This window comes from Canis lupus, chromosome 34 (assembly GCF_048164855.1).
Source record: "Canis lupus baileyi chromosome 34, mCanLup2.hap1, whole genome shotgun sequence".
Lineage (NCBI taxonomy): Eukaryota > Metazoa > Chordata > Mammalia > Carnivora > Canidae > Canis > Canis lupus.
This window is the reverse complement of record NC_132871.1, coordinates 12,257,277-12,270,630: the sequence shown is the minus strand read 5'-3', so window position 1 is coordinate 12,270,630 and position 13,354 is coordinate 12,257,277. Positions and strand designations below refer to the sequence as shown.

Below are 13,354 nucleotides of genomic sequence, written 5' to 3'. Positions count from 1 at the left end.
CAGATCACTGGGCCTCTTGCCCCAGTAAACTGCTGAGAAAGGCAGGTAATAAGAGGATAAATTACAAAAAGTGGTTTTTTTTTTAAGAGTTCTAGAATCTTCTAGCAAATGAAGATCTTCTAAAATTTTAACCAAAATGAGACTCCAAAAATGAGAGAGAAAAATGATCAGCCTTTTTGAGAAGTAGAGGAAGGAGGATTACTACTATTCATTTGAAGTACTTAGAGCAGAGCAGTGTGCTAACAATGAGGATCACAGGAAAAAGAAATGTTAATGCAGACACACAACACACACACACACATTTACCATTTGGTTGTTGCCCTGTAGCCTGTAAATGTTTCCAAGGTCCCTCCCCCCAGAATAGCACGTTATTAGGTGCCCTTCTTTGGGCAGAATAGGGACCCCGCCTCACCTTCACCTGAAGAGTCTTGGAAGCCATTTCTAATTGATGTTGATGGTGGAGGAGGGGGAGGTGCCCCAGTGCCAGGCCTGTCGGGAGGAAGAGGAGGCCGGGGTCCACTCCTGGGACTATCTACTCCACTCCTGGACGGCAACTGGGGGGTGGCAGGCAGGGCCCGAGATGTGCTGCCATTTCTGTTTATTGGAGGGGGTGGTGGGAGAGGGCCTGGAACAACAACAAAAAGGACAACATTCAGCGCAATACCTTACATCCTACATCACTGTCGATGTGCAGTTTGAGCACCTACTGGATGCATGCCCTATTTACTAGAGCTTATGGAGAAATAGTGGAGACTTTCTAGGAGATTTAGCCAAGCAATGAACAGGTGCATATGAACACAGAACTGCACAGATGTACCCATGTATATGTGCAAAGAGTGCATACTGATAGCCAACTGGCTGTTTTGGATTTGAGTTAGTACTGAGATGAGAGATGATACAGTTGATAATCTGTTTACATGGGCAACTATATACTTTAAAAAACATTTTATAATCCTTTTAAATAGCTACTGAACTAATTAATATGACATGATACTTGTGAAATAAATGCCATTAAAAAAAGAATTGAAAAAAGACGACAGTTATGAGGTTATTTTAGGTCTTCAGAGGGACTAGGTCCTTTAAATGCACAGTAGTATTGCTAATTCCACAGGCATGCTTCTGTGATGCATATGATCTGTTCCTAGGCAGCAGTGGCACCTGGAAACCCAATTATCAACCATCCTGAGATTGGCAGGAGTTTCTTCTGGTTATTCTTCTTTGGGCAGACAAATTAGCAGAGAGCAACAAACAGCTAGTCAATGTGCATGGTTGTGCATGCTGGTGCAAAATCCAGACTGAGCAAACTGGTTACCACATGGAACTTAATTTTCTATATACAGGAGAGCACCAGATAGTCGTCTCACAGCACTCCTGCCAAGAATAAGTAGCCAAAAAGCTAATAAAAAGCACTACATAAGTATTTGAAGCCAATTTTTTAAAAAATGCAGTGGTATGGTATAACCAGAAATTTTTAAGTTCCTAAAAAATACTTTTTTGATGACACACACACACACACACACAAACCCCAAAAATCTATTTTGCTTGACTCATCTTCCAAATTCAGAGGCTATTTGGATTATGAGCAAATTAAAAAAAACAAAACAAAACAAACTTTAGCATTCCCAGGCAAATCAAAATGGCCTTGTAATTATTCCTGCCCTTCAGCAATGTGGCTTTGCTTGCAAGATGCTGCCATTTTATGTAACTATCACATCTTATGGTTTATAAATATAAATATCGTTTATTAACTGCAGATTCAGAATCCAGATAAAAGACTTTAAATGAACAAGCCACCCATTTGCGGAAATCCCTGCCTGGAAATCCTACCCCCAACCCCCGGTGGAGGCGAGAGGCATGGCCAGCCCTGATGCGTCTCTCAAGGAGTCTTCAGTGCTTCTGCTGGTAGGGTTTATTGCCCCATCTGTTTGCCATGGCTGGAGTCCCAGTCAGGAGGAGTTGATTTATTGGGGGGGGTGGGGAGGGGAGTGTCTCACATGCTGTAGGGTAACTCCACTGGTACTACCACATAACTGTCACTGAATGCAAACAATATTATGGGGCATGGTATTCTATAACCTGATCAACTTGATCTATCTCTTTCTTTTAAAATAAATGTTCATGTTCCTAACTCCAACCTTACAGTTCTCTTGCTCCAAACCTAGGCAAGCATAATAGAAAACAGATTACATTTTTTTTTTAAGAGAGAGAATACGAGTGCGAGCAGGGGCTAGGCTGGGGGAGGGGGAGAAGGAGAGGGGGAGATTCTTAAGCAGACTCTGGGCTGAGCACAGAGACTAATGTAGGCCTTGATCTCACAAGCTTGAAACCAAAAGTCACGCTTAACCCGACTGAGCCACCCAGGCACCCCATATTTCAATGTTTTTTTTTTTTAAGACCATTTATTCATGAGAGACACAGAGAAAGAGAGAGAGAGAGGCAGAGACACAGGCAGAGGGAGAAGGAGGCTCCATGCAGGGAGCCCGATGCGGGACTCGATCCTGGGTCTCCAGGATCACGCCCTGGGCTGAAAGCGGCGCTAAACCGCTGAGCCACCTGGGCTGCCCTTCAATGTCTTATAATAATACTAATAAGCCATCATTTATTGAATGCCACTACATGCTAGGAATTAAGATAACCACTATACAGATTTGCCTTGTTTAATTCTTACAGCAACCTTGAGGGGTGTAGGGACACAGGGGAGGCCTCTGGTACTGTAAAGTTAAAAACCTCAATTAGGTTTTTTCAAGACTCCAAATATGTCAAAATCTGAAGCTCATGCCCCTACAATGAAGCCAAGCCACCTCGCACACTAGAGATGGCCCTTGATCACCTCTCATAGGATCCTTGTGGGAATGTAAGTTGGTAGGAATTTTCTAGAGGTCAATTTGGAAGTAGCTATGAAATTTATGGCTTACTAGCTGCATACTTACTGACCAAGATATTCCATTTTGAGGAACTAATCCAAAGGAAATATATAAAAATGTGCAGAAATATTTAGCTACAAGAATGTATTCCCTGCATTATCTGCATCAGCAAAAATCTAGAGATGGTTTGAATGATTAAATAACGGTATATTTGTAGGATCTAATATGCAGCCATTAGAAGTCAGGTTGTACAAGAATAGTTTATAATTATATCAGATGATGCTGATATTGTTAAATAAAAAGCAAATAACCAATGGTATGTATAGTGCGATACTGATTTTGTAAACCTATATAAGACATAAATGTTTATATATGTATATATATACATACACACACACACGTCTTGAGTTTTTTTTTTTTTTTTTAAGTGAACTCTATGCCCAATGTGGGGCTTGAACCCATGACTACAAGATCAGGAATTGCATGCTCTACTGACTGAGCCAGCCAGGCACCCACCCCTCAAAACATATATTTTAAAAAAGACTAAAAGGATAATAAAAAATGTTATGATTATTTCTGGGTGGTGACAGGAATATAGATCATTTATGTTTTCTTTATACTTTTGTGTATTTTCCATAATAAACAGACATGACTTATGTAACTAAAAGAAATAATAAATATTATATATGTCACAGCCTATCCTATTTTGGAGGAAGATTTAATCTGTTGATTTGTCCATGTGGGAAAGCCATGCAAACAAGCTCCTCAGTCTAGGGGAAAACCATAGCTGTTGAATTAGAAGAAAACCCTGCATTTTATTCATCTATCTGTTCTTGTTTGTTCTTTGGAGAATGCTTAATGAGATGTCACGGTGGGTAGGGATTGCATTGAAGGGACTAGTAGTAGCTTCTTATGTTTGTACCCTACTCTCTGTGGCACAGTGGTTTGAAGTAACGCTTCTCAAACCTTGCAGCACCTTATAATCACCGGGGAGCCTGCCTCCAGATATCCTGATGCCCAATCTTAACCCAGACCAATGAAACCAGAGACCCTGGGGCAGGGACCCAGTGATCACAGTTTTTAAAATTCTATGGGTGATTTCAGCCCATGGTCACCTTCAAGGACTATTGGTTTAAAGAGTGGTGTTTAGGGGCGCCTGGGTGGCTCAGTTGGTTAAGCATCTACCTATCGGGCTCCCTGCTCTGTGGGGAGCCTGTTCCTCCCTCTGCCCCTCCCCCCGCTTGTGTGCTTACTCTCACTCTCTCTCTCAAGTAAATAAAATCTTAGGAAAAAAAAAAAAAAGAGTAGTGTTTATTAGGTGCTTGAGGTCACAGAGCAAAAGCTTAACTTCTCCTAAAGGAAAAAATGCCCCATTTCCAGGCATCTTGTATATATAATAAGGTTAAATTAAAAACGTAGATGGTTCTACTGAACCCATCAATAACCACTGTGAAATAAAAAGCACCTATTATAATTAGGACAGAGTGTAAGCTCTAGGGAACCCTCACTTCATTTCATTTAGTCTCAAAGTTCCTCCCTGAGATCCAGCTTTCTCCACCCGAGGCAGGAGCACAGATGAGCTTCAGCAAGGGCCTGCGATCCCTGAAAGAGTTTATGCTTAGGAGCATTTTTATGAACAAAAGGCCTCTACCTTTATCTGATTCTCCAAGGCATCTATGTGCCAGAGATGTTAACAACAAAACGGGCTCTCATACTTGTTTTTAGTGGGCAGGGAAGTGGCCTCTAGGCTTGACAGCTGAAGACAGCAGCACAGGAAGAGTTCATTAGCTCCTAAATCGCTGCCCTTGTTGCGATCATGGATCGCTCTGTTTTTTTTTTTTTTTCCCTTAAGATTTTATTTATTCATAGAGACAGAGAGAGAGAGAGAGGCAGAGACACAGGCAGAGGGAGAAGCAGGCTCCATGCAGGGACCCCAACGTGGGACTCGATCCCGGGTCTCCAGGATCACACCCCAGGCCGCAGGCGGCACTAAACCGCTGCGCCACAGGGGCTGCCCCGAATCGCTCTTTGATCATGGATCGCTCTTGCTGGAGATGGGAATCTAGCTAGCTCCCCAAGTAGGAAAGCTGCAATCCTCTTTAGGGAGGGCAGGGCCATAGAGTGGTGGTGAGCACATGTGAGAACGGGAGGTGAAAGTTCTAGCCTCTTCGTAACTAGCCGGTGAGGACTTTATAGGTTACCCAGTCTCCTCATCTCTAAAACGCAGACAGAAATACTAGGTCCCACATTCCCCAGAGGCGCCCAGGACGTCAGGGTGAGTCAGACACTGGGTGTCACTGAAAGGAGCAGAGCTGCTGTTGGACACCCTTGGCTCCTAGATGCCGAGGGACATGGGGAAGGCTGGGCTGTAGGAGGGCCGCGCAGGGGCACCCAGGGCTCAGCGGTTGAGCATCTGCCTTTGGCTGGGGGTCCCGGGATCGAGTCCCGCACCGGGCTCCCCGCAGAGAGCCTGTGTCTCTGTGTCTCTCATGAATGATTAAATCGTTAAAAAAAAAAAAAAAAAAAAAGTTAGCCACTCAGCCCGGGTGGTGCCTTACCTGATCTGCCGGGTGGGTCCCTCACCGGAGGAGGGGGTCTCTCAGTGGGTGGGGGCGGAAGAGGGCCTGATCGCCCCGGCGAAGGCAAAGGCGGTGTAGACGAAGTGAGGGACAGATTCCTCTGTGGGAGTCTTGGGGTTTCATCGGAACCACTGGAACCCGGAGGCAGGGGAGGAGGGCCGGGCCTGCTGGGTGGAGGTGGCGGGGGTGGGGCCTGTGAGGAGGAGGAGGAGGAAGGCCTGGGGGTAGAAGGCACTGGGGGCTTGCTGTTCTGAGGGGGTGGGAGTGGGACCCCTTCCCTGTGGATGGAGGGCCTGTTGCCCACCGGGGGCGGTGGAGGGGGAGGCTTGTCATCCAAGGCCCTGCTGGGCGTGGGGGGCAGGGGAGGCCTGCTGGAGAAGGATGATGAGGAGCTTGAGGATGTCTGGCGGGGGGAGCCTCCTGCAAAAGCTGCACCTCGGCTTCCAGGGAAGGGCGGGGGGGTTGGCCCAGGGCTGGGCTGCCTGGGGGCCCCGGGCACTGGTAGGGCCCCCCGGTTGTGCAGACTTGACTGAACGGGTCTGGGCGTATTGGGTACTGGTGGGGGGATGCTCTCAGGCTTTGAGCCCACGTCGGGCCTCGGGGGAGGCATCCGGTTCCTCTGAGGCTCTGGGGGACCACTTCTGTGGCCTGGAGAAGGCACTGGAAACCGGCCCGGGCCACCTGCCGGTGGGAACGGCTTGGCAGATGTGGATCTTCCTCCTGGTGGCAACATTGGGGGTCGGCCTCCTCCTGAATCTGAAGAACAGGGGGGAAAAGTCCAGTTAGAAAATGAGGAGCCCCTCAGGAAATCAGAGAACGAGAGTGTATTCTCAGCCACTGCCAGTCCTCTCCTAGATGCCATAAAGTATAGGTAACTATTACTTCTGTCAATCGGGTTCTGGGTGGTCCTTCCTGGAGGCCAAAAAATAGATCACGGATCCCTGTGTACCTGCTAGTTCCAGGTCCCACTACCTGTCAGCTTGCAAAAGGATTTGAGAGCGCCCTCCTGGCAGTCCATGTGGACAAGCACCAGGCGAAGCTGGGAAGGGTTCTGGAGAAATCCCTATCCATCACGAGAGGAGAAGAGCAGGATAGTGTTGGTTCATGGGGTTTCTGCTAGGGGTTTTCTTTCTCCCTCTCACCATCCCTGTCCTCCTGTGCCTGTACCTCTCCAGTCTGAAAAATGATTTAGCCATGTTTGGTGAAAAATTAGTTATCCCAACATGAATCTCCATATGGGACGGCTTCCCTAGTCCCTCTGAAAAAAATTCCCAGGAGAAAAGTGGAAAATTTTTCTTTAATGGGAGAATCATAACTGAAATAAGAAAAAAACCAACAAAGGAAAAGGCAACTGTCAGAGTTCAATTGAAAGACTGGACACCGGGCAGCCCCGGTGGCGCAGCGGTTTAGCGCCGCCTGCAGCCCAGGGCGTGATCCTGGAGACCCGGGATCGAGTCCCACGTCAGGCTCTCTGCATGGAGCCTGCTTCTCCCTCTGCCTGTGTCTCTGCCTCTCTCTCTCTCTCTCTCTGCATCTCTATGAATAAATAAATAAAAAATCTTAAAAAAAAAAAAAAAAAAAAAAAAAAAAAAAAAAGAAAGACTGGACACCAGTGGTTGGTCTTAATCTGCAAGAAGCAAGGAACTATGCGACTGTTTTTCCTTACTGAGTCAATTTTCACTTCAACGTTGGCAGGACAGAACGACTCTATTACATAATTAATATTAAACTACTCTGGTTCAACAAAAGGAACCAAAGTTATGGAAAAATTCCAACAACCACCCCAGAATCTCTTAGAACCCAAGGTAATTCTCAAAAAATTGGTTAGCCTGAAAACTCCTACCACTTCAACCATAAGCTAATTAATGTACCAAGTATTTATTGAGTACCTGCCGTATACCAGCCATCATTCTAGATGCTAAAAACAGAAGGGTAAACTATATAGAAAAGATCCTGCTCTCTTGTGGTTTACATTCTCATGGGGGAGATAAATAATAAACTGGCAAACATAGAAATATTTTCAGATAGTTAGAAGTACTAAAAAGAAACAAAAATGTTGATGAAATGGGGGAGACCAGGACAGATAGGGTGGTTGGCTGGGGATGGCTTTTCTGAAGATGTGACGTTTGAGCTGAGGCCAGCCACAGAAAGACGGAAAGAAGGTGCTTTAGGCAGAGGGCCAGCAGGGGCAAAGGTCCTGGGGTGGGAATGAGCTTCAAGTTGAAAAGCTAAGGCCTGTGTGCCTGGGGCACAGTGAGCATGGAGAACCTAGCAAACAGGTCATAAGGAGCCTTGTAAATCAGACGACTTTAGAGTTCATCCAAGGCACAATGAGAGACATCTGGATGGATTTATGTAGCGGAGTAACATGAACTCTAGAGAGAATTTTTAATTTCAACTTTAGTATTAGAAAAAAAGCTGTATTTCCCTTGACTGTGTGGTATATTTCTATGTCCACCAACTTATGATAAATTATATCTCCCAAGTTCAGATCGAAGCTGCAGTTATCAGCCATGTGCACGTCACACGGACGGTGTTCATGATGCGGATGGTACACTAGGGTGACGTATACATCTGTATACCATTTTGTGCACTAACTTAAATTCCATCTTCATTTTAGGATTTTATTTCCAGTTGTCTTTGCCTTAATTTCTTCACCTATTGTCAAACTACTAAACATCTGCATTGACTAATGCCACCATCCTTCTGGTGGGTTTTAAATAAGTAAATTTAAATGTAAATGCAGGTTTGGCAAGATAGAATCTCTCATTTTATGGAGTTTATCTTTTTACATTTGACCATCCAACCCTGAGGATTCAGTGGTTTCACCTTCATGTGACTGTGAGCATTTCATACTATCCCAGCAGGCATATTAAACGATCACAGAATTAGAAATAAAATTTTTCTAACACAACAAACATTAATACTGAAAGTTTTATGGTAAATCTTATTGAGCCTCATGCACTTTGTAGGGTTTTTATTTAGGCATGACCAAGTTCAATTTTTCTCTCTGCCGTTAGGTTTGGAGACAATCCCATAGGACTCATTTCCATGTGTTCCTGCAGAGAATATTTAGAATCACTGGCCCTCAAATGCCAGATGTCTGTCATGCAAAACACCTTTTTAGACTTAGTGAGATATGTCATTATATTCCGTAAAACATGCTCCATAGTGTGTTGGAAAAGTGGTTCACAAGTATTTACTATAGTAGACAGCGGGGTTAGGCTACCTCACAAAGAAAAGCGAATTTGCCAGGTCATCAGGCAGACTTTCCAGGGGTGGCAAGTTCCATTTGCTCCTTTTTCTTCCCACTCTAGCTCACCCTTTAGAACAGTACAAAAAAGTACAAGTTACCCCAGGGAGATCGGGCAAATATTTAACAGCTCAGTCTGATTTTAATTAAAAAAGAAAAAGATGCTAAATAGATTCTTTCTTATAAAAACGGTGTTAACATTTCAAGCAATCTAAAATGTGTGAAAGGGCACAGTGCCTTAGAGGAGACGCCAAGCCTCCAAACCACTGAACTGTGCGCCTCATCTTGTTACTAAGAGAAAGAAACTCTCCTTACCACTGTCCCTGTTGGCTGTGGATCTCAGCTTCGGCATCCCAGCCTGGAACAGTCCTCCCAAGCCAGGTGGTCCACCTCCTCCAAAACCACCGCCACCGCCTCCACCACCGCCACCACCGCCACCTCCACCGAAGCCACCGCCACCACCAGCACCGGCTCCTTTAGGTTCTGCAGAAGGAAGGAAACACAATCTCTTCACCATGTATGAAAACATCACCAGAGTCCAGCCCTAGCCCAAGTAAACAATAAACAATGACAGTCAAACAGGGAGCTGGCTCAGACTGGGTTTATGGGGGACTACTGGGATTTCATTAAAATGCAGGATTTTAACAATTCACCCTACCCCCAGTCAGAAAAGCTTTTTTTCTTTTTCTTTTTTCTTTTTTTTCACTCCAGGGCAGTCACAGGCAGGAGAATCAGTAATAGATGATGCCTTGCCCCCACGCTCCCTACTTGGCTAGCTGCGTCCGAGTTAATATCTAAGATCTGGCAAATAAAAGAATCTTCAAAGAAAGTAAGTCCCAAGGGAGGGGGAGATGCAGTAAAAGGTGAGAAGAAAGGAAATGGTAAAAATAAGGGGAAGAAAAGAAAACATTCCATCATTTTATTACTTGGAAATATGCACTATTTTGGCATACTTTTTTCCTGCTAGTACTTTTTCATTTTATATATTTTTTCTCAAAATTAAGATCAAATTCACTAAACAGTTTTAAGCCTATTCTTTTCATGTACCACTTTATTGTTAGCATTTTCCAGGTCATCAAATATTTTTTGAAAACATGAGTTTAAGGGACCACATTGTGTTTTAGAACATGAATATACTGTAGTTCTTTTGATCATCTACTTATTCAATGGCCTTATGTTTTGATTTCAATTTTTTAATATAAAGGCCAACGGTAAGCTTAAACATTTAAAAAGACTCCCTGTACTTGAAGATGGTACAAAGATACTGTTTTATTTTGCATTTATTTCCCCAAAACTGTGGAAGATTCTGAGATGAACAAATAAACAACGACAAAAAAAAAAAGAGAGAGAGAGAAAGAAAAAAGAAAAAGATTACTAAGTATCCTGTCTAGCCTTTTGGGTTATTTCCCTTGTCTTTGAGTTATTTTACAACTATGTAAGTTGTAGAAAACTGATAATAATTGTCCACAGAAATGTAAATTAGTAGTGTTCAGTGGGATGCAATTGATTACAGATGGGTTTTGTACCTACCTGTAAATTAACTTTAGCTCTGATATGTGTAGTACTTTTCTCCTTTTCACTGGTAACATTATACTGCTTCCCTCAGTAATTAATGACTCAAATAAAATATTTGACATATATTCATTTTATATCTATATGAGAGCCATGATTATAACTCTCTTTAGAAAAGTGTCTCATATAATTTATGATGTATGCACGTCTGTTTTTATAAGGTTAAACACTGTTTAAAGTTCTACCCCTGGAGGGGCACCCAGGTGGCTCAGTCAGTTAAGTGTCTGCCTTGGGCTCGGGTCCAGCTCCTTGCTCAGCGAGGAGCCTGCTTCTCCCTCTCCCTCCTGCTCCCCCTGCTTATGCTCTGTCAAATAATTAAATAAAACCTTAAAAAAAAAAAAAAGTTTTACCCCTGAAAAGTCTTCTAAAGTCTTTGATAAGCAGTGCACGAAATCTACAAATCAACAGGGGAGAAATGGACACTTTTATGATACTTAGACTATACGGAAACATGGCATATTCTCACAGTTTTTCTGGTTCATTCAGTCAAGTTTTAGAATTTCCGTGACATGGGTCACATGCTCTTTTTTGTTAAGGTTACTTTGATAGATTTTTGTTTGTTAAAATTGTGAAAGGGGTGTTTTTCCCCTTTTGTAACTGGTTATCATTGGCATCAGTAAATTTCATTTGACATCTAATAAACCATTCTGCTATAATTTTTTTTTAAATATTTTATTTATTTATTCATGAGAGACACACAGAGAGAGGCAGAGACACAGGCAGAGGGAGAAGCAGGCTCCATGCAGGGAGCCTGATGTGGGATTTGATCCCAGGACCCCAGGATCACACCCTGAGCTGAAGGCAGGTGCTCAACTGCTGAGCCACCCAGGCGTCCTGGTTCTGCTATAATTTCTAAATTAAAATTTATAAAAAATTTATTATCTTGGGTTTTCTACTAGACATATGGTATGCAGATAATAAAGGTTTTGCTTCCTCTTGTCTCATAGTTGTATATCTTATTGTATTTCTAGTTTTGTAAGTAATTACTTTGATGACTGAACTTCTATACAATATAAATTATTCATATTTCTAAAGGCAACCATAGTTTGATTTTAACGGGCACACCTTTAACCCTGGAACTACTGATACTTTAGGTCAGATAATTTTTTGTGCGTGGGGAGCTGTCTTGTTCTCTGTAGAATGTAGTGGCCTCTACCCACTAGATGTCAGTAGGAACCCCTCTGTGGCCAAGTTGTGACAGTTAGAAATGCCTCCACACATCGCCACATGTCCCCTGGGACACTGGTATAGAGCTTGCTTTTTGTGCTTGTGCTGCCTTGGTCGAGTTTGAGGTCAGGATCACGCGAGTCTCATTACATCTATCAGATAGCATTCCATCTCTTCCTATCTTTGGGAATGATCTGTATAGCATTTGAATTGGCACGTTCTTAAAATCTGAAAGAATACAATCGTCTGGCTCTAAAGCTTTTTCAGAGAGGAAGTAGCTTGATAAAGTTTTCAACTTTTTCCTTGCTCATTAAAGCTGCATGAGTGGATTTTGGTAAATTTATGCGTTTTGTAAAAAATTAATTTCTTGAAGATTTTAACATGTTTCAGCATATAAATTCATCACAGCATTCTTATTTGAAAAAAGTCTGCTTTTATGCCCACAATGGCCAAACTGTGGAAGGAACCACAATGTTGTTTCACAGTTGAATGGATAAAGAAGATGTGGTCTATATATACAATGGAATATTAGCCATCAGAAAGGATGGATACCTACCATTTACATCGTCCTGGATGGAACTGGAGGATATTACGCTGAGTAAAATAAGTCAGTCGGAGAAAGACAATTATCATATGGTGTCATTCATATGTGGAATATAAGAAATAGTGAAAGGGACCATGGGGCAAGCGGGGGCGGGGGGAACTGAGTGGAGAAAGTTTAGAGAGGAAGACAAACTGTGAGAAACTCTGAGAAACAAAAAGGGCGTTGCAAAAGGGGGGTAGTGGAGGGATGGGGGAACTGGGTGATGGGTGCTAAGGAAGGCACATGATGAGATGAACTGGGCGTTACACTATATGTTGGCAAATTGAATTTAAATAAAAAATAAAAATAAATAAAAACATTAAAAGAAATCTGCTTTGAATCTCTTACTAATCTACATTCTGAGTTCTAATTTTATTCATTTGTTTTTTATTTTTTTCTTGATTGGATTGATCCCACATCCTTGTTAGCGCTGCTTTTTTGTAGGTGTGGAGCCTATGGGAGCTCTGCTGACAGAAGAAATAATCTAATAGTGAAATGACAAGGATTACCTCACCTAACAAATCAGATTATGATAACAATTTCCAGAATTATATGTAAAATTGCTTCTATAAAAAAATTACAATTTTTTTACTAATTTTAATTACTACCAATAATATTAATAATGCCCTTGACAGTCAAATATTATTCATTAATCAATGATAGATTTTGGAATACTGCATTTAAACAGGATACTTCTGTATGGTCAATGTTTTGACATAGAATCCAGGGAGGCTTCAGTTGCAAACAAATACAAAACCACGGGTGGACTTTGCCCTTGCAAAGAGCCTGTGACAATAGTATGTCCGTTAGGTGCATGGACAACATGAGCATTCACTGGGTGGCATTTTGTGTCCACGAAGCAAAGTGCATTCATAGACATCATGGAACAGCTGGAAGGGAGAAGCATGAATATTTATTTCCATTTAATGGGCGAAGAAGTGGACCTTGAAGAATACAGTGAGTTTCTAATAGTGGCTTTAGGAAGAGGCCACCGACTGTCCAGTGTCCTTCACTATCAGTGGGGACTTCACATCGACCTCTCTCAAGCCCCCAGCTCCTTCTCCTAATGGAAAGGACAACCGAGCTCTGTCCCGGCACTCAGCAGTTTGTGGAGCTCCTCTGGCCCCATGCCAGGCACCAGGACTCACACAGCTTGGGACCAAGGCTCTCCAGAGATAAGGGGTGCTGGGCTCCCCTCAGGGAGAGAATTCTGTGACACCAATCAGGATGACTATGGGATTATAAAATAACCATATCGGTTTCACGGGCATTTTGACTAAGATGTCACTGTGTCAAGTTGAGGGTAAAAGACCCCACAGTTCTTTTTTGGAGGCTT

General features: G+C 43.0%; 1 protein-coding gene across 4 annotated transcripts in view; it reads right to left on the bottom strand.

The window, feature by feature from the left end:
* WIPF1 (WAS/WASL interacting protein family member 1) overlaps positions 1-13,354 on the bottom strand; it is a 122,984-nt gene that overhangs the window by 7,759 nt on the left and 101,871 nt on the right. For all 4 annotated transcript variants that reach the window (XM_072811003.1, XM_072811005.1, XM_072811006.1 and 1 more), the window contains exons 4-6: positions 9,012-9,179; positions 5,423-6,199; positions 413-625 (exon numbers count right to left, since the gene is read on the bottom strand). In XM_072811003.1, the coding sequence (XP_072667104.1) occupies positions 413-625; positions 5,423-6,199; positions 9,012-9,179 (1,158 nt within the window). The remainder of the gene's footprint in view (positions 1-412; positions 626-5,422; positions 6,200-9,011; positions 9,180-13,354) is intronic.